Below are 22,883 nucleotides of genomic sequence, written 5' to 3' on the forward strand. Positions count from 1 at the left end.
GTATTCAAGACGGATATGGATGTTTAAAAAATATATACCAAACTTTCATTTTCTGAAGAAAAGTAAATTAGAACCCTTTCGCTTTCATCCCTCGAACTGTACATTCGTAAATAAAACTGAATATATGTAGTTTTATATGTAATAATATTATACAAACTAATGTTGTTTTACTACATTTGACTTCATATTTGCATTTTAATTTTAATATTTGAATTTTGTGTTTATAGTTGATAAATATGCGTGTTTATACACTTGAACAATTTTGGTATATAAATTTTTGTCTTTGCTTGTTTGGTTTATCAACTTTAAAGGTTGTATCAAAGCATGCAAACCCCTGAATAAACTGCTTGACATTTGAAAAACTACTAGTATATAAATCACAATAGCGGTGTTTCCCCTCTTGTGGTTAACATAGAGTTTCGGATCTATATAAGGCGGTGTTTGTACTAAATCAAATAAAAGAAGACCGCTCGATTAACACTTGTTATTCATGTTCGCTTAAAGAGAGAAGTAAAGCTGTTAAGCATGGCACCCTTTTTTAGGGATGCGTCGAAATTCTGGCAGACTGGAATAGTCGTATGTGTTTTACTTTTTGTTTCAGGTAAGTATACATGTGTTTACTTCACGGTAATACGAAATTGATAAACTTGGCATATCCATAATTTCGGTTCATAATTGAACTGTTAGTATTGGACAATTATTCTTTTTGAGCTTCAGTCATTTATGCTTTTATCTAATTTTATCATGAAACTGTAGTGTGATTTACTTACTTTTATTCAACCTTTGAATATTATGCAGACAACATTGTATTCTTTGCTGTACCCGGATGATCGAATACATCAAAAATATCAATTACATGAGTTAACTAACCCAGGGCTCGGACTAATGCATACAGAGACGATGCGAATATAAGAACAAATTAACTAACGTCCATACTTTTAATACGTACATAATATAGTGTATAAATAATAAACTTACTAATTATTAATCTGAAGCTTGATTTTGAGCACTACAGTGTCATATTGACTCACGTAAATTAGGAAACTCTCATGAGACAAAGACGTGAAGCTAAAACAAATCATATACAAAATTATATTATAACATATCGAGACAAATCAAATATTGACAACATTTAATACGATACATTGTGCAGTTGTTTTTTTGTATATCCGTGTAATTATTTGCGGGTATTAAATATTTATCGATTATTTATTTAATTTACATAAATATTGCTTATTTCCATACACGCATAAAATTAAGCACAGCAGAAGTGTTTTTTTTTTCAAAGGTAATTATGTTTCTGGAATACCCGCGTGTATAGTCGACACAGTTAGGAAACAAAATATATTTACCGCAATTACTACAATATATTTTATATACAATAATACATAAATGGCTTTGAATATCACACTAATTAAAATAATTACAATTATCACAAATACGGTCAAATTAAAATTCTTCAGTAATATAGTCCAATTAAGTATTTAAATATTTGTAAATTTACGTCAATTAAAAAAGTGTATTATTAATCGACTTTAAAAATTTGACGCTTATCACGTGCATAAAACTTGGTTTATTATTTTAAAGTCAGTAAATAGCATTCTCAGTAATTATTAAATTTAAATTGGACGTATTATTTAGCTTCAGACAGTCGTATTATTATTCGGCCTAAAACTCATAGTGTTGCCTTCAGCGCAAATACAAGATCGATATGAATTTAACTAATAAATAACATAATAATATTGATAGCGACACGACATTACATAGTAGAAGGTGCAGTAATTTTCACTGTAATACGACTTCGGAATCTTTAATATATAAAACATCACTTTTCTTTTATCAGAACATGTTACTTCATATAAACATATTGAGATTTATTAAAATAATAAACCAAACATTTTGTGATTTGAAATGAATCACGTGAAAAACAATGTGTTTATTTTGGCAGATGCATGTTCATCGGGGAGTTATTATGATTGTCCGGCGTGGCCAAGTTGTTCTAAGAGTTGCGGCGGTGGTGAAAGATGCCGAACATGCACATCATGTGTCAGAGGAAATGACACAACTTTCTGTGAAACATGCAATGCTTTTTGTTTGAATGGTGGCGAGCTTCTTCGTGGATTGTGCAATTGTCAACTTTGGCGATCAGGGGATTGCTGTGAGCGTGAGTACCTTTCGACTTTAAATAATTTTCAGGGAAAAACAATGTGTCATATCATCTTGTTTAAAATATTTAATAAAAAAAATAAGAATGGCTTCCTGCTTTGATACCCGAGAACAATTGCGTACACAATAATAAAGTACTTTCGTTTAGTTAAGTTTTGGTTCAGTTTAGATCGAGGTGAGATGGAAAATTATCATGTCCCACTTACACATATTAATATTATCGACCAAGTACCCAATCAGTCAAGCATCAATAAACGATAACCCGATTTTATTATCCGGTGAATCTACAAATATTTGTACACATGCTGTCATTGGAAAGCGATCGTAATGGTTCTTTGGATAAGTATAAACCGGGTATGTTCGTTTGATTAATCGGAATAAATTTCAGAATGTTGAGGTCAAGCGCGTTTTGGTTATCTGGTAAGACATTTAAAGGAAACATGTTATAATTAACAAAAGGTGCTTTGTTGCAGATACCTGCATAGAAAATCTGATTTGATATCATTACCGTATAACCACATTTTGTAACAATATGTAAAGGATATAATTATTGAAATGTTGAATTCCATCAATACCCAGACGCATGCGATTTAAACAAGCAAAGTTCTTAATTCACTGATGGAAACGGGACTTTGATATGTCCAGTTATAATGCATACATGAACTATAAATAACACGATGCCCTTTCTTTAAAAAGAAAATTACCAAAATCCGGTCAGATGAGAAGAAAAATGAAATGGCATTAAACACACATACAAATGAATAAAATATATGTCATCGCATTGTGTCTTTGATTAAAATGCTTTAGAGACATTACACCATATAGTTAAATAGCCAGAAAATAGTCTCGCAATATCAGGAAATGGCCACGATGATGGTTGTAAAAAGACAGATCATAATGCATTGTGTCTATTCAAATTCATCTATGACAAATTAATGACCCTAATGTCTTTAAACAACAATAAATACATTCTTTCGGGCGACAACTAAACTATACATTTAATTTAAGTCAGTGATTTAAACAACATATTAATCACGTGCTTGGTTGAAGACATTTAGGAAAGAAGTTGTCTGCCCTTTCCTGTATTCAGTCAATAATCTTGCCAGATAAAAGAAATGATAAAAAATCTGGTCGTCTTGACAGACGTTACATGTACATATTTACAAATTACACGATAATTTCATCAGCTTAGATTTCCGACGATTATCTGCCACAATAACTTATATTCTGGGAACTTATTCAGAAAGCACCGTCACTTTTGGAAACGAAACCAAACTAAGAAGCTCTAGGGTTGTTTCAACACTTTGAGCAACGTCCTGTTTGGCTGTCTGCACATGTTTTGCTTTAACCAATCATTTGAAGCTTCCACTATAAAATCCATTTTACGATGGTTTCGCACATTACTAGAGGCAAGTTACACAAAATCAAAATTGCATCGCACTTAATAGAAATAAAATACAGATTGTTTGATTCAAGACTGCAACCCAATCGCAATCGACCACTGTCTACCCGGAAAACAAGAATGTGGTGGTTACCCCGATAGAATCCGGTGCACCCAATGTGAATACGGCTACATACCTGGTGGTTACGGAAAAGGCTGCATAGGTATTGTAGGATTTGGTATTGTTTAAAGTTTGCTGAGAATAATTAATAAATGTAAATATAAAGAGGTATATGTTGGGATGTTTGCTTTCAGATATCCCGCGTTTAAATCATGTGAAAGAAAGTGTTTTTCTTGTACTTATCATTATTAAAGACCAATAGTAAATTTGCATTGAAATACATTTTAAGACATTTTTCAAAAGCGTAAAGATATTTGGATGGTCCCTGTTAGTAATAACGCTTAAGATTCTACGCTTAAATAAAAATTAATAACATGGGGTCAAACACGAATTCTTAAATAAGTGGTGAATGGAATAACCGTTCTGTGTTAAATAATAAGGCACAGATAGCATGTGAATAACAAACACTGAAATACGGTTTGTAATTTTGTTTTAAGTTAGTTGCGCCCGTTAATCAATTTAAATAAACGTCGGTCTTCGAGCAATCTATCCACAATAATCATTCTACCAGGTACACAAACAGAAATACCAAAAATTAAAAATATGAATATTTTTAGTTTATATTTGTGTTTATATACACCATGAAATTCTTTGGCAAATCTGCGTGCAGTTTGATATTTTAAAATTTTACAGACATTGAGATTTGTCAGACCGTATCACAATGGTTTAATACAGATTACAATTTATTCTCGAGAGACTCTTACACTATTTTTCCAGAAACCAAGAACGCAATTCCTGTCCTGGAAAGAACAGGTTTAAACAAAATGAGTCGTTTTATTGCGGATGTTGACGGTATCGAGGATTTTGCAAACAATTACCATTCGGCGCTAACGCAGTATACACAGCTCCTCGCATATGACGCAAATATTCGTTTAAGCGGAGTACAGAACAGATTCACGGCTGCTCAACGTGATTTATCTGCTGCTCAAAGCTGGCTTGAAAATAAAAAATCAGCCGTAAGTTCAGCAAATGCTGCTTTTGACAACGCAGTGCGAGCACTGGAAGTTGCAAAAGTAAAACTTGAGGAAGCAAAAAAACCTTTTCAAAATGCACTTGATGCATTAGAAGAGGCTCAACAAAATGTCGATCGGCTTTGTAAAATTAAAACATGCGCCAATGTATGTGTTCCAGGAATACATTGTAGTATTTGCTCGAAGAAAGTGTGGTTTGTAACAATATACTATCCATGCTGTTCATTTACGAGCTGTATGTTTTCTATTCCTGACCCGATATGTGCTGCCGAAAACGGTTTTTGTTATGTACTGCGTGGAATAGCCTATGCAGCTCTAGAGGTTGCTCAACTTGCATTGCGTGTACCGATGCTCGTACTCGATGCAGCAAAAACGGCTGTGTCTGCTGCACAGGTACTTGTAGATAAATCTCGCTTTGTTCTGGACATTGCTAAGGTTGCTCTGTCTATGGCAAATGTTGCTTTAGAAAGTGCCAATACTATTTTAGAAGACGCAAAGATAGCTCTTGAAGCGGTAAAGGCAGTTGTTCGACTCGGATTTATGGCCCTGAATTTTGTAATAAAATACAGTTTGCAATCGTTGTTTGTGGTCAGGAATTGCCGCTATGAAATAGGTTCAACGAAGGATTTTCCAATATTTTATGTCCAGTGTGAAATGAATGCATTCAATGCTGGTTTCGAAACAATTCATATGAACATTAATTTTAATGATCCCATACAAAGTATCTGGAATGCCGCAAAAGGAACAATCGAAATGACACTAAACAAGATGGACAACCTGTTTACTGGAACACAAAGGCGTGAAATACTGGATAAAACAGTTGCTGGTCTTTACAAAGCGATGCGATTCGTTCGCAATTCAGAAGTAGACGATGCGCATTTTGAAATCTTTGCAAATAAAACGTTAAATGAAATTTTTTTAAGATACGAAAAGCCCCAATATAAGTCGGCTGAGTATAATTTAAGGAAACAGTTGTTTACTGAAAAATGCATAATGTTCTCAAGTATTCATCGGTTTTTCTACGACACGACAATCACACTGTTGGAATTGGTACACGACACTGCAGCTTCAATAAAGAATATGACCTCACTCAAAATATCCCTACGAACCTTTAATACTCACGCTATGTCAGACAATGTATCGTCCGCAAGTATTGGTATTGACCAAAAGGTTGCCCAAGACGAATTCAACATGAGCATTTCCGATATGGAGAAAGCTATTGACGGAGCAAGAGAAAATATTGCAACAAATCAACTTTTGGCTAACATAGCTGCATTTGCAGATGATGCTTGGACGTTTGTGGACAATGAAGCTGATGGTGCGAACAAAATTATGATTGTTAACCAATGGATTGCTGCCATGAACAATGTCACGGTGGAATATTTTGACAATGAAACGTGCGCTTCATTTCTAGACTGCGCTCATTTTGCCATAGCAACATTGTACGAACAGTATATGGCTGTAAATGTCACAAACCAAACTGAAAGCCTCGATTATATATCGAACTTTGAAGAACTTTTCATACTTTTAGTCGGCAACAGTTCCCATACTATTGAAGATGTAGATTCGATGTCGATAACTTTATTAACAACACTGCGACAGATAAACGAACACGGTGTGTTCTGTTCAAAAGCTCCCGAAATGCTACAGCCTCTTCAAAATCGAACTGTAAAGACGAGCGAGAAAATATATCTAGTTTGTAATGCAACAGGCGACCCAAAGCCCCTGTTTTGGTGGTACAAGGACAGACATATTATGTCAGATCAACATTCAATGACCTTGACCATTTTAAATGCAACGATCGACGACGCTGGGGCGTACCATTGTGTTGCTGGAAATCTGGTTGCGAATTATTCTTTTGACGAAGCATCCGTGACGGTATTGGGTAAGTTATAACTAGGTTTCGTATGTGTATTGTTATTAAGTTTGTTAAAAAAATAAACTGCAAAATAAGCTTTTTATGGCTTCGTCTATTATTACTTCGTTTTTTACATGCACTGTTACCATCTTCAGAGAATGTATTTTACAATACCGACGACAGAACCACGCTTTTCACTACCATTACTACAGCGGTTATTGTTGACGATGAGACATCTGAAGATCAAGATGACAGTGTGAATATGGACTATGCTAATGGTATATAGTCATATTACAGAGCATTATTTTCTTGTACAAATCTTGTTCATACGTAGTAACAACATTGATTTTCATTCGCCATATGAATGTTAATGGATAAATAACTATGAATGCAAAAGTATACATATTGTGCAATTATCTGTCTAAAGAAACTACTTTGCTTCACGTAATGTTTGCTTTTCCTAATTGACCATAACACAGTTATTGTGTTTCGAGCACTATCAATCGAGTTAAACGATATCACCATAATACAATGTATGTAGTACGTACATATTATCCATTTTTATTGTCTATAAACGGCATACCGGGAATATTTGCGATGTCATAGTTGGTGTTTTAGTTCGTATTTTTACTCTTATACACACAATGTATTATACACATGTAAGTGCTGAGTACAGATATGCTTATTGAGTGGACAAAGATAAATACATGTAGAAAGAACAAAATTGCAATCAAAATGGTTAATCGATTGTATTTATTCATTTTTTGTAAGGTGCGCATATTCTTAAACAACATTAAAGCTCTTTATAATCTAATAACATACCTGTTATACATGTTTACAAATCATTCACAGAAAAGAAGACAGGTGTTGAGCTTGAAGTTGTAATACTTTCGGCACTGCTGGGATTAGCTTTCATATGTGTTGCCGTTGGAGTTTTAGTTTGGAGACACTATATAAGGTAGTTTTTATTTGGTTCGTAATGGAAGTTTTCAATCTGCATGAAAATGTATTACCTGTTCAATAAAATATTATACTAGCTCTCCTCTCCAGAATCTTATTATTATTATTATTTTCGTCGACAAGCATGGAAGAAAACTAACATTTCGTTTAACAATACATAACGTTTCTAAACTGACATACGAAATATTGAATTAATTATTTAACGAATAACTTTTCGATACTTCTCATATTATATGTGTTTGTAAACTAAATTATAGCAATCGTTCTTGTTCATTTTTACAGTATCCGTGCAAGAACAGACAAGCTAAGCCAGCCTAAACATAGTTCATTCAACGGATGCGAAGCCAATAATTGCCCATGAGATACGAATTGAAATATCTTACGTGACACTCCTAAAATATAAATGTATACTGAAGTGTTATTGTGATATGTTATATTTAAAGAGTACATTTTGGACATGGTTATATCATTTTTATAATGGAGCAGTTTTTGTTCTACTTGTATTAGAGTCTGTAAACGTCTTAACTGGGAAGATGGACCGTGTGTGTGTGTGTGTGTGTGTGTTCGTGTGTGCGTGTGTGCGTGTGTGTGTGTGTGTGTGTGTGTGTGTGTGTGTGTGTGTGTGTGTGTGTGTGTGTGTGTGTGTGTGTGTGTGTGTGTGTGTGTGTGTGTGTGTGTGTGTGTGTGTGTGTGTGTGTGTGTGTGTGTGTGTGTGTGTGTGTGTGTGTGTGTGTGTGTGTGTGTGTGTTGTGTGTGAGTTTGTAAAACCTACCAACCGGGGCAAATTGTATGAATACACACCAACAAACCGGGGAACACCTACCAACCGGGGAATTCCCCGGTTGGTTTTAGGCGAAAATCTCTAATCTACGTGTATGAAATACCAAACTGTCAATTTAAATTAGAAATCCAACGCCTTCCCCGATTAGCGGGTTTGTGGCATGCACAAAATATACACAATTTTTGACCAAATTACAATCGAGTGTGTATCCAGGCTTATAACAGTTCCCCGGTTGCGCTGTTTAAAAATCATACACTCGGTATTTATATCATTTAGTGAAAGTAAGTTGGAAAAATGGAGTTTCGAGCGAAAAAACGCATTAAACTAAGGTAAGTTTTTTAATTATGTTTACAACTTTCAATTTCTATTAAAAAGCGTTTTTATGTAAACGTTAAAGTAATACTGGAAGACGAATTCTAAAGATCGATTTATATAAATATCATTTGATTACAAAGCTTGTTTTACGGTACATATTCCACGAATATATTTTATAAATATACGTTAAACAAAGTAGAGCTCTAGGCAGTTTTTCGTTATATATATATATAGTGGAGCTATCCTACTCACTCCGGCTTCGGCGTTAGCGTGAGCGTTAGCGTGAGCGTGAGCGTTAGAATGTTAAAGGTTGCGTACCACCTCAAATATTGTCCCTAAACATATTGCTTTTATATTAAGCATACTTCCTTACCAACATGACCCCAATCTATAAATAAGAGCAGACAACTGTAACAAGCATATTGTAAGAATTATGGCCCCTTTTCCCACTTAAAATATGCATATTATTGATAAATCTTTGTTAAAGTTTACGTACCACCGCAAATACTTTCTATGTCCCTTGACATATTGCTTTTATATTTTGCATACTTCTTTACCAACATAACCCCAATCGATAAACAAGAGCAGACAACTTTAACAAGCATTTTGTAAGAATTATGGCCCCTTTTCCACTTAGAATATTCATATTATTGATAAATCTTTATTAAAGTTTGCGTTCCACCTCAAATATTTTCTTTGTCCCTTGACATAAGGTGTCATATTTTGCATACTTCTTTACCAACATGACCCCAATCTATAAACACGAGCAGACAACTGTAAAAAGCATTTTGTAAGAATTATGGCCCCTTTTTTCACTTAGAATATGCATATTATTGGTTATTCTATGTTAAAGTTTGCGTACCACCTTAAATATTGTCTTTGTCCCTTGACATATTGCTTTCATATTTTGCATACCTCTGAACCAACATGACCCCAATCTATAAACAAGAGCAGACTACTGTAAACAACATTTTGTAAGAATTATGGCCCCTTTTTCCACTTAGAATATGCATATTATTAATAATTATTTGTTAAACTTTGCGTACCACCTCAAATATTTTAATTGTCCCTTGACATGCTGCTTTCATATTTTGCATACTTCTTGACCAACATGACCACAATCTATAAACAAGAGCAGACAACTGTAACAAGCATTTTGTAAGAATTATGGCCCTTTTTCCACTTAGTAACTTTGAATATTTTGTTAAATTTTGTGTTTACATCGACTTTACTTCTAAAGTATCAAGGCTATTGCTTTCAAACTTCAAATACTTTCTTACTATCATGAGGGTACTGCACCTGGCAAGTTGAATTTTACCTTGACCTTTGACATTGAATCTGACGGTCAAATTAATAAATTTTGATTAAATTGCCATAACTTCTTTATTTAAGATCAAAGTTGATTCATACTTTGACAAAACAACACTTACCTGATTCACCACAATGGTCTTCACCCAAACCATCCCACACGCCCCACCCTAGAAGTCCCCCCCCCCAAAAAAAAAATGTTTTTGTTTTTCTTATTTTTTTTTAACATGTTAAAAAAGCAATTTGTTTTTTCTTAAGACCGTCCAACCATCCCACCCAAGCTATTGCTATCAAACTTGAAATACAATCTTATTAGTTTGTTTTATGTCTTTACAAATGTTCAATTCATATGTTTTGTGGAAAGCTGAACTCAATATCGTCTATAATGTACCACTTCTTTAAAACATAAGCGATCAATATGTTTGGTTTAAACTTATTTATTACGACATAGTAACATATTCACAAGTTACAAGACATTGACATAGGATCAATATGTTTCAATTATGGTCCTCTTCCAGTTAGAATATAACTATAGTACCTTGACCTTATTGAATATGAACAATTTCCCCATGGTGGCTTACTTTATACTGTCAAGCTCTTGAATAGTCGAGCGCGCTGTTTTCTGACAGCTCTTGTTGTTTTTCTCATCGACATTTCCATTTTAACATTTAGTAGCCAAAAGGGTCCAAGTCCCCTTGATCTCGCAAGAACGTACTGCCAGAATTACGTTGATCCACCAGGGTTTGAAGTAAAACCGTCAATGATGTCATAGGTACAAATATTTTTGTATATGGTTATGTTTAAAGTCGTTTAGAAATTATAAAAGAACATCGTAGCCACTTTCCATTAAAAAGAAGCAAACAAACATGGACTATTGGGTTACTTAATACTGGACAGAAGTATGGAAGTAGCATAAAGATCTATTGATTATTTATTAATAAAACACTATTGGCGCCTATATCTAGCCTTCAATTATATGACCAAAATGATTATTAATATAAAATGTCTACAAATATAAATATTTCAGGCGAAGGAGTCTTTGCCACTAAGCCTTTTAAAAAAGGAGACTTTCTTCTCGAATACAAAGGGGATCTGATAACACGAGTAAAACATGCACGGCAATTAGAAAAGGAGTATGAAAAGGAGGGTCAAGGCAGCTTCATTTACTTTTTTAAATACAGAGACAAATCTTGCTGGTAACTACAAATTATCTTTACTTTGCACATCAAACGTTTAAATCACGCCATTAGAAGAGGAATTATCTTTAGATTTTTCACCATAATAATTAAATTTGGCATGCGCGTTATTTTAGTTTAAAGCAACAGAAGTGTTTATTTAAATGTCTTATTCAGCACTGACGCTACCAACGATATATTTCATGAGGGTCGAATGATAAATGATGCCGAAAATGGAGACGCAAAACAATATTGTGTAATGAAAATAGTTGAAGTCAACCAAACTCTCCATCTATGCACTTTCGCCGACAGAGACATTGCAATTGGCGAGGAACTCCGATATGATTATGGAGTACCAACACTTCCATGGAGAAAGGTACATTCTATTGTAAAGATGTCATCTGTGATGGATTTATCACTGATATTTATCACATTTAAAATAAGCTTTAAATGTCTTTTGAATTATTATTTTTATAAATATAGCCAATCAGTTTTATGATTACATTCATGTTCATTCATGAGTTATTCATTTTAAATACAGATATTCAAATATCTTTTTGCCGTGAATTAAAATGTTTAATCATTGAACGTCGTCAAGCTCTACTTTAATGCGGTCTGTCTGATAATGTGTATTTGTTATTTGAATTGTCAGAAATGCACGGAGCAAAAAATGGGTATGTTTCACAGTGATTTGTTATTACTACACATGCATTAATACAAATGCGTTGTACTTAATGGTTTCATAACTAACGAACTTTCTAACACTGACTAGTTATGTGTAATACCAATTTTTATTGTTGTTTTGAATAGGCAACACAATGACTACTAGATCTACGGACAGCCAGGAACCAGGACAAACAACATCCACACACACGGAAGAAGTCAATGAGACGGTTTGTAATATTTCGCAAGGTCGAAGCTACTAAGGCGTATTTTCTGGTTGGTTTTGTCTTCAGTGAAATGGGCGTAATTTTGCCTTACTAAGGCGTATTTTCTGGTTAAATAACTTTTAGCCGTGAATTAAAATGGTTTATCATTGAACGTCGTCAAGCTCTACTTGAAATGCGTTCTGTCTGATAATGTGTATTTGTTTTTTGCATTTTCAGAAATGTACGGAACAAAAAAGGGTATGTTTCACAGTGATTTTGTTATTGCTACACATGCCTAAAATCATATTATGAACATCATGAAATTATTGTAATTGTTGTACAAGGAATTAATGCCAATGTGTTGTACTAAATGGTTTCATGAATAACGAACTTTTTAACTCTGACTAAATTATGTGTTATACCATTTTTTATTGTTGTTTTGAATAGGCAACACAATGACTACTGGATCTACGGACAGCCAGGGACCAGGACAAACAACATCCGTACACACGGAAGAAGTCGATGAGACGGTTTGTAAAATTTTACTATGTCGAAGCTACTAAGGCGTATTTTCTGGTTTGGTTTAGTCTTCAGTGAAATTGGCGTAATTTTGCATTAAATTATATTGTGCCAATATTTAATCCGGGTGATGCTAATTGGTATTTGGGCTTAACATAACACGTACGTCGATGATCATTATATTAACATGTTATAGCACACGTTTTACGAATTTTAAAAGAATAAAAATATTGTTTACCAGTTGTAGTGACTATGAACTACTTGTCTTTCAAAATCTTCATATACACAAAGAATTTAGAACTTACACCTGTCAATGAAACTGGTGAGCATGTGTATTAACCACTGTAGTCTATAAAGATCGACTTCATCATAATCACAAAAACGTTAATTATCGCTTATCCAAGAAGTGTAATATCATTAATTTTAATTTTCAGTATAACACTTATACGCTGCCAATTACTGTGTATGAAACTCTGAGACATTAGGAAATTTAACTTGCGTGTTACATATGGACATTGGTTGATATTTTATCTTAACGACAAAAAAAAAACAATAGCGTCTACTCGATATTTTACTATACGATATATTCTGACATGGGTAAGAAAAGATAGTTCATTTTATACCCACCACCGCACAATACATACAGGATTTACCGTGAACCGCAGTCCGTTCACCAGTTCTTTTTTCTTCCAACACATTTGTCCAGAGAAGTACAATACCTTTCATTTAACCGTGCATACATTTTGTCTTATTAGTATCTGTAAAAAATATTCATTGTATACTTTTTCGAACTTTGATAACATGTTATAACCTGGTATATGTTATGACATGCTACGTCGGTGTATTCAGTCAATCTTTAAAAAAGTAATTGTTTGATTCATTAGGCAAAATAATGTTTCCAAATTTGTCGTGTGACATCGATGTCATTATCAGGTGCCGTAAGTACCTGGACGCTTTTGTCGTAATTTTGCTATGAAAAATTGTACTGAAGTATATATTTAATATGAATATCTTACACACGGCAGTTAGCGACGTCATATGGTGTTTTATTATCCATGTACAGAAAAGGGTACTTCAAATACCAGGAGAACAAAACAAGCAGCCAAAAAGCAATGGAGTGAAAACGAAAAAGGAGCTGTCCACAGACACTTTGATCGTTTTTTGATAATGGGTAAATTACCAGGGAAAAAAGAAATACTTGCATGTATTGAATGTGAGAATGACCTTCACAACAGAAGTTGGAAAAATGTCAAAGACTTTTGCAGAAATTTAATTGAAACAAAAAAGCGACGAGGACTTTTAACTTAAAAAAATATTACACATATAATGCACGTTTAGGAGAATACGTTAAAGGATGAAGTTGCCACATTTTTTTGTGTTTTCTTGTTCTATATACTCTTTTCGAAAACGATATATGTGTGCTTATTGTATTTGAATGTTTTATTAATACGGTTCAGTCAAAAACGTTATTTGTTCATAATCATATCGCCGAACAAATTAGGATTGGTATATAGTTCGGCCAAAGAGTGTTTCTTTGTACTTTCTATGACGAATTTCTACGAGTTACTCACTATACAAGTTATTTTTTACCCTAAACTTGGTGTATATAAATGAATATAGCAAACATGATAAAAAATCAATCTAGAAGGCTAAACGTTCAGAGAAGGCACAACAAAATTCAGTCGGATAAATGGAAACAAACGTTTTGTTCAAGCATAACAAACAAACACTTTTAGATGTAATAAGATAAATGTAAATAACATAAAAAAACTACTGCTAAACTACTGCTACAATATGAAGAATACAAATGAATATTTTGTCAATTTTACTAAATTTGTTTTGAATGACAGGTGTCTGACTTGCAGTTGAGTACTTAATAGATATTTTAAAGTAAAAATTTACCAAAATGTAAATTATTGCGTAAATATCGCACTAGAATTGATTAAATAGTTGTTAAATATTACAATAATTTCCAACACAGATTTGTGTGCATTTGTTTTGCGTGTAGATATTCACATAAGCTATCAATTCACATATTTGCTTTGTGTATATAATTGGTATGTTTATATGTTTTTCATATCAAAATTGCTTGATCTACAAAAATTCGCGAGGAGTTTTGCATTTTTTCCCATGTTTTAATTGAAGTTTATAATTCAACGACGATGAAAATTACTAAGATGCCAGATTTAGTTATGTGTTTGTCTCATTTATGGTTAAAGATCAATTAACATACCCATTTCCCAGACTAAGATATTGTTAAAACAATTTATCGCGTTTGCGACTGACCTCTTTTATGCATTCTAACACAAGCTATTTACTTGTTTTTTTTTCGAATACTCTTCATGTACACACACTTGAACAAGCTGTAGATTACCTAGAACAAAACATATTTGAAACATATATTCATATGTGATATGTAAATGCATGCACAAAGCTAATAATTTATCATGTTTATACACTTTGCGATATGATGCTATAATGTCGGTTGTTTTAAGTGATTAATCATTATGTTAACCATGTTATCTGCCATCTGGAATGTAATTAAGTGTTTTGACATGTATGCGAAATTGATCGTGTTCGATTTGGTGCTGTATATTCAGAATTGAGTCACACTGTTATAATTTTCCTGTTGGTACATATTATTTTTAAGTTGGCACCAACAAGGGTCTAACAATTGATCCACATGTGCACTCCCAGTAAGTATATATACTACAATGTAAGTGATTTAAAATAATATTAAACTACGTGTTTGATAAGTGTTTGCTTTGGTTCATATTTAATTATTAGTGTTTTTATATAATGATAATGCTGTCAAAGTCAGCGGTGATTATACGTGTATAACAACATTAATTATAACTTTTATATTGTTTTCAACAAATAATATATGGATGACACATCGGCATAACTTTTCAGTGCTTAAAATACACTCTTTCTATTATATTTTATGCAAAAATTAGGTACATAAGTTGGTTTACATAAAGGTAGTTTGAACAAAATACGTGAATTCAAATCTTAAAAAAAGGTGTTTGGTTTGCAAGGGAAAACAAAGCGATTACCAGTGACTATTTTCCTTAAAATATAATCTGTTATTTCGACAGGTAGAATTAAATGTAAGTTCATTATTAACGTTAACCCGTTTTGGGCATTCTCTACTCAAACAAAGGCATACATACTGTATTTTTTTAATACAACACATGTTTAATGGTATCACAGTTGTAGAATTGGAATACATATATTATAACAATAAATACTGATCATTATTCAGATTGACCTACCTCCGTAGACTAAGTCACTGGAGCATCAAAATGCATTGTTATCAAGTCGTTTTGCTAGTTTACTAAACTATTTAGTTTCTCAGGCCTCGCCACATTAGTTGTGAAACGTTCATGATTGTTTCAAGTTACAGATTTTATTATTTTTGAAAGTGCAATAAATGTATTTAAGACAATTTAAGTGAAGTGGAAGTTGCCATGCGTGTGAATGAATTTTCTGATGTTTACCTATTTCAGGGGATTAAATGCATGAGTTATTTTATAATGTCAGAGTAAGGACAAAGTTAATTTACACTACTCAATCTACATGCATATGGGCAGTTCTTCTTTTAGGATAAAAAACTTCATAGTACGTGAAAATCGTGAATGCTTTTTTCTGATGGAAAAAAGGAATTAAACAAATAAGCCGCCTCCCCCTCTCCTTCATTCGGTTTGACAAATAGCGTGGCCTGAAAAAAATAACATTATTTTTAAGTTTTAAGAACGAATTGTTTTCATTTGTTGATTAATTGCACCATGATTGTTATGGTATTTTGCAGCACTTGCATGCTTGTAGTCGGCTTATATCTAATGAAGTCATAAATGTATTGTTTGATTGTTTTGTCTCTTATGCTTATTTTGACGTGAATACTATTTGAGTCAATCAAATAAGGCATTTGTGTATAACTTATATAAGGTCATATGATAAACATATTTAATTTAAATATTGTATCATACATATTCTTTTCAATTTTTGTACTAACATAAATATTATCCATGAACGTGCACGCCATTGTCCTATTAACAACGGTACCATAATTACACACAATTACCCCTGTTGGTAAACGCAAATTCCCCGTTGGACATTATTGAAGTTCCACGGTGATAGCGCGCTTAAGTTCCTCTCTTGGTTAACACAATTCCCCTGTTGGCACACATTAAAGTTCCACGGTTGGTACGCACATAGTACCCCTGTTGGTATACACCGTTCCCCAGTTGGAACACATTGAAGTGCCACAGTTGGAACGCACTAAGTTCCCCTGTTGGTATACACCATTCCCCTGTTGGTACACATTGAAGTTCCACAGTTGGTACGCACTTAGTACCCCTGTCGGTATACACCGTTCCCCAGTTGGCACACATCGCAGTTCCTCATTTGGTACGCACATAATTCCCCGGTGTGCATGTAAAATTTTCTTTGATTTATTACCCTATTTATCATAATTTTTATGTCAAAATCGTATTTTAGGTTCGAAACTTGTCTGTTCTTTATCACTTTCAGCTTTCTAGAATATGTGGAAATGGTGGTCCCCGGTTGGTAGGTTTAGAACACATTTCCCCGGTTGGAAGGTTTTACAAGTATGTGTGTGTGTGTGTGTGTGTGTGTGTGTGTGTGTGTGTGTGTGTGTGTGTGTGTGTGTGTGTGTGTGTGTGTGTGTGTGTGTGTGTGTGTGTGTGTGTGTGTGTGTGTGTGTGTGTGTGTGTGTGTGTGTGTGTGTGTGTGTGTGTGTGTGTGTGTGTGTGTGTGTGTGTGTGTGTGTGTGTGTGTGTGTGTGTGTGTGTGTTCGATTGATATATCTAATTTAATTAAAGTGTTTTGTGAATATCAAACAATATATATCTGTTTCGGATAGTGTATACTTTGATGTTTAATTCCCCGCTCTAATTCTGTTGTTTTTCTTATTATATTTGATTTTGTTGTTACATTTGTTTATTGCATAATAATCAGAAATAATCTAGGTATTTGTTTTAAAGAATCCAATAAGCGATATTATTACGACAGAATGGTTAAGTTACATACACGTATATGTAATGTGAACTGCGTGTAATAATACTGTCAAATATACTTTCTGGCAATAATATCAATGGACTCATACATATTTCAGTATTCTCAATTTTTATATTAAAAAATACATGCATAAGTATGTGAGCAAACTTTCGACTATGTTATCGTTTTATTTACTGTCGATGAGTGTTGAACTAGATGTATGTATCATTAAAACGCAAAGACGGCGTGGTTAAACCTTTTCTCAGTATTTCGTTCCCTTCTCGGAAATCGAGTTGATATTTTGACGAAATAAAGTTTTGCGAGAAAGCTCTTAATCTTGTTCAGATAGTATGTTTCCACGAAATCTTGAAACGCATTTTTGTCAGGCTGTTTAATCTTGAAGTAACATAACTACTTAAAATCGATGAATATTTCCCAAAATATTTCGTAAAATAAAGTTAACCCATAAACAATCAGTGTTACTTATAGCTTTAGCCAAAATTTTAACGTTAGATGTGCTATGGAACCATAAATTTAACGAGATACAAATTGCTCATTTATTTTTTTTGCGACAATAATATATTCCATGTTAATTTCCCGCCACGTTATCTGAACATTTACGAGCGAACGCGAGACTACCTTTGGGCAGCATCGGAAGAACGACGTATTCATGAAAACTACGTCGTCCTTCCGAAGCTGCCCGAAGCCAATCTCGTATTCGCTCGTAAAAGTTCGGATATCGTAGCCGGAAATTCAAATGAAGTTTTTTTTTGACAAAAAAAAACACTAGCACTTTGTATCGCTCTAACTCTATGTTACCAGACCACATATAGCGTTGAAATTGTGGCTATTGCTATAAGGAACTTTGGGTTTTTTTATGTGTAAACTTTATTTTTCGAAATATTGTACGCACTATTCGTTGATTTTGAGTGTTTATGGACTTTTAAGCTTTTATAATACACAGCTTTTAAATTAATATTGACAATTAATTAATTATAAAACGTTATTTAATATTAAGGAAGTTCATAATAATGGACTCGAGCCTTTTATTTGTTTGGCCAGACAAATGGATAAGATTTAAATAAATGCTGGCTCTCATTTATAATTATAAAATATTTGCAAGAACTAACATTTATTTCAGTTCAGCATTTTTCAAAAGAAAATTGTCAAAGACATCATCAGCACTGACATATTAAGATTAATAAAATAATGAGATTATCATAGCATTACCCAGTTTATGCCTGATATTCGAGGTATTCAATTGTGAATTTCATTGTGTATTTTTTAAGAATGTTACGGGTTGTTACACTCGAGCTTACCAGTATGTGTTTTGGGAATTGTAAACATCTGTTTCAGAAGATGGCGAAGTGATATTATTTTCCGATTTATATCACAGTGATTTTCAATAAAGTTTTCTGTTAGTTTTCTGTATCGTCGTCCCCCATTTCCCCCCCCCCCAACGGCCAAACCTGTCAATGGATTCATGATGATGATAATGATTGTGCAATACTTGCAAATCGATAGTTTTTAAAGAAATTAAGAATATTTGCTGATATAAGTAAGCTTAATGAAAAAACATTAAAGTGGGGTAAAGTTATTCAATACAAATTCACAAGTTTAATCTATTAACACTATCATAACATATTGACAATATCAAACAATACAATAATTTATATCATTTTTTCCATCTGAATTTTGTTTTCAATATGTAGTATTACACACATACATATTTTATATGTAGCAGTTCATGTACATGTACTTGAAAGGAGTATATAAACATAAATGCATTCAAAATATTTATAACAAACACAAATTTAAAAAATAAAACAGTTCAAAGAAACTTTTTTTACATACGTACTAAATATAATTTTACATGAAAGTACGTGACTATTCTTTCTATATAATATTGCATATATATAGTATATATATATATGTATGTATATATATAAATATATATATATATGAAGGATAACTAGAGTGCATTGCATTATGTATAATTCTCTGATAATGTTATTTAACAAAATCAAGATTTTATAAACAAAGTGTTAAACACGTTATATTTAAAAGAAATACATATAACATGTTAAAACATACGCACAATAGTTTGATGCAATAAGAGATGAAGAAATCAAAACAAAAATTAAAAATGCAAAACATCTAAGTTTATATATATATATAATGCTTGTTATTTTGTATTGAGAAGAAAATAGAAATAAGAAAAAGAAAACAAAGACATTTTCCAGTGTGCATATATATATATATGACCAAGCATGTATACATTGTACTAACATATGTTAAATGCTCAAAGAGAAACATTAATAGGTGGATTTAATGATATAGATATTTTTCAGTTTGTTTAGATGAACACTGATGAATACACTGTAATAACAGATAAAACTACAACAATCCTCAAGTTTAAAATCTAAGTCTGTGATAACAAGGTATTAAAAAGTACCCATTCACTATCAAATGATACTAAATTATTTTTTGAAATTCAAAGATTCTCAAGCTTTCATATTCATATTTTAGGTAGTTCTTGGCTCCTGATATGCTTGGAATGAATGTATTCGTTTTACACTTGTATAAGTATAGCTTTAAAAATAAAATAACATTATTCATGGTTCTAACAAACCTTGTTAAATATCCAACAACAAAAAATGTCTTATCAATGAATGGGAAAGATTGTCCTGGTAACATTTCGTCAATAATTGTTTTAGATATCTGACATTCCCAAAATAGATGTTCTAAAGTTTCATCACTTTGTTTGCACAAAGAACATAATACATCATCAGTAATTTTCATTTTATTTAAGAGACTATTTGTTCCAAGTATTCTGTGAATTATTCAGTATTGGAACCATTGAACTTTACATCATTGGTTATTTAAAAGGGTAGCTAAATATGCAATCTCATTCATTTTCATTAATTATGGCATTCAGTTTAGTACACCATTTTACTTTGAGTGATGGTTTTTTATTATTTGTATTTATAATGGTACTCTTGTATACTCTTATTTCTCAAAATTCTTTTTTCAGTATAAGTTGTAATAAAGGGGGCAAAAAGAGTGTCATAATTTGTTGCGTGGGACAAGATCTACACTATTTTATTATAAACTCATCTATTGCTATTTTCACTCCTCTATAATGAATGAAATCTATGTTCAAATTATATATTCTATTTCTTTCATCTACAGAAATAAAAGTTCAATTTTTAAATTATCCCCTATACAATGAATTCCAGCATTAAACAATGACTTAAAGAAAATGCTTTTATTTCCTATCAATATGTTTGGATTATGAAAACGAGGATATAACAGGAATTCTTCTGTGTTTAATTCTAATTTATTACAACAAAGTGAGAAGCTTTTTAAAACATTTATCCTAAACTGATAGGAAATTCTTTTAGATGTATTTAAAGCGTGATGATAACTGCAATTAAAGAGTTTATATGTATCAAATACAGTTTTATCTATCCAAATTCCCCTAAAGGATTTAATTTTTTGTAGCCAGGTAAGTTTCAATGCTTGAATAAATGCATCCGAATTGATCATTTTTAAACCTGCTTCATTATACTCCTTAACTCTTGTTGTTAACTTTATTTTACTATGCCCGTCCCAAATAAAATTTAGATTAGAAGACTTATTGAATGATTATGGATGGGTTAGGCAACGATATGAACAGGTGATTGAATAATGACACTATAAGAGTTTTTACAATAACAATCTTTGCAATTGGTGTTAAAACTCTTCTTTTTCAATTTTTCAGAATGTTTACCATTTGAAAAAAAATCTACGTAATATATTATTAAAATTTTTGAAATGTCAAATTTTTGACATGTCAACATTAAAATTTATTCCAAGCATGTTACAGCTTTGTTGCATCCAATTTAGTTTCCATTGTGTTTTTATTGTATAGGAACTATGTTTGTGCTTGCCAATCCATACAACATTTGTTTTATCAAACTTCACATAAAGGCCTGAAATATTTGCCACATTCTGTATAACAGTAAGTGTTTCATTTAGAGATTGTTCGGTACCGTCTAATAAAATAGTAGTACCATCAGCAATCTGGAACAATTTATGTTCGATTTACTGAATGGTTGTACTTGATATGTTCTTGTAATCTCTCAATACAAGTGACAAAACTTCAGCGCAGAGGATGAAAATGTAACAAGAGAGGGGATCTCCTTGCCTGAAGCCTCTTTCAATAGGAAAACAGTTAGATAAGTAACCACACAGAGAAGCGGATGATTCAGAATCTTTATATAAAACCTCAAACCAACGTTTTATGTCTGGACCGAAATTAAAGAAGGAAAGTGTATTTTGAAAAGGACCAGGCCAATGAATCGTATGTCTTTACAAAGTCAATAAGGAGAAATAAACCTGTGTTCTTTTTTTTCGAAGTAGTGTACGAAATTTTCGTTGATTTTGAGTATGTATGTTACTTTAATCATTTAAGAACAAAACGGTAAGATTAGAAGAATAGAAAAGAGTTTTGCTCTAAATTTAGAAGTTTATTTATTTAATTAACATTCCATTTAATATCAATATTTAAACACTCGTCTAGTGCTGTACATGAGTGTTGTATATTCTGGTGTTATGAGTACTGACGATTTATAATCTGCTTGTTTTATGAATGTATGTGCAAGATGAAATTGACAGTAGATCACTGATAACAAAACATCATAGAAACAAAGAGGACTATATTTTACCAGATTTATTTATGGCAGAATGTGGAATATTGAAATACATCTACTTCTGCCAACGCGGTGATACTTCCATTACGTTTTGGCTTGGTGATTTGCAAATGTATATGGCCACTTTTATGACCTACTAATTTTGTACAGAAACCACCATTTGAATCAATTCTATCAATGAAATTTTAAAGCAATACCAATGAGGAAATAACAGCACTAACATCAATAAAATCAGTTAAGGTTGTGGATGCCTTATGGGTACTTTTCCAGAAATAAAAATGTGTTATTTTTCCACATTGTAAATTGTATATCGCAACTTATTGCACAATTTAAAACTTGCTTCCATCAAGTTAACTTGTAACACTTGATTGGATGCACCTACCCATTGACTTGGTTAGGCGTTTTCTATAATATGACACTTAATCCAAAATGCATATATTTTGGAAATGGTATGTACATATATATTGACAATAAGCTTAATAAACATACTCATATGGATTGTAGACACAGCATGAAAAAAATGTCATTGAAAGCGAATTTTGCATTTGATCTCCAATAATTTGTGCACTCATCTGGATAAAATGGCAAAATCGACAACACATCGTTCAGTTACAAGAAACTATTATTACGTTCTTTTCGCGTCGATGAATTAGTCGGATAAAATCTATATATTTTACATATTTAAT

General features: G+C 32.5%; 1 protein-coding gene and 1 long non-coding RNA gene across 3 annotated transcripts; both read left to right on the forward strand.

Moving 5' to 3' along the window:
* Positions 1-474: 474 nt before the first annotated feature.
* On the forward strand, positions 475-7,971 carry LOC127842098 (uncharacterized). The gene is made up of 7 exons (XM_052371421.1): positions 475-601; positions 1,949-2,164; positions 3,643-3,771; positions 4,446-6,584; positions 6,713-6,835; positions 7,410-7,515; positions 7,800-7,971. The coding sequence occupies exons 1-7, from the start codon at positions 526-528 to the stop codon at positions 7,876-7,878; spliced, it is 2,868 nt and encodes a 955-aa protein (XP_052227381.1). The 5' UTR covers positions 475-525; the 3' UTR covers positions 7,879-7,971.
* Positions 7,972-8,286: 315 nt separating this feature from the next.
* LOC127843095 (uncharacterized) lies at positions 8,287-17,830 on the forward strand. 2 transcript variants are annotated; one of them, XR_008032085.1, is made up of 8 exons: positions 8,287-8,627; positions 10,594-10,693; positions 10,949-11,117; positions 11,274-11,472; positions 11,907-11,989; positions 12,203-12,223; positions 12,413-12,495; positions 13,548-17,830. It is a non-coding gene; the product is annotated as an uncharacterized LOC127843095 (long non-coding RNA). The 2 variants fall into 2 exon arrangements; XR_008032084.1 differs by lacking the exon at positions 8,287-8,627 and having other exon boundaries at positions 10,225-10,693.
* Positions 17,831-22,883: the final 5,053 nt, after the last annotated feature.

Source organism: Dreissena polymorpha, chromosome 8 (assembly GCF_020536995.1).
Source record: "Dreissena polymorpha isolate Duluth1 chromosome 8, UMN_Dpol_1.0, whole genome shotgun sequence".
Classification (NCBI taxonomy): Eukaryota; Metazoa; Mollusca; class Bivalvia; order Myida; family Dreissenidae; genus Dreissena; species Dreissena polymorpha.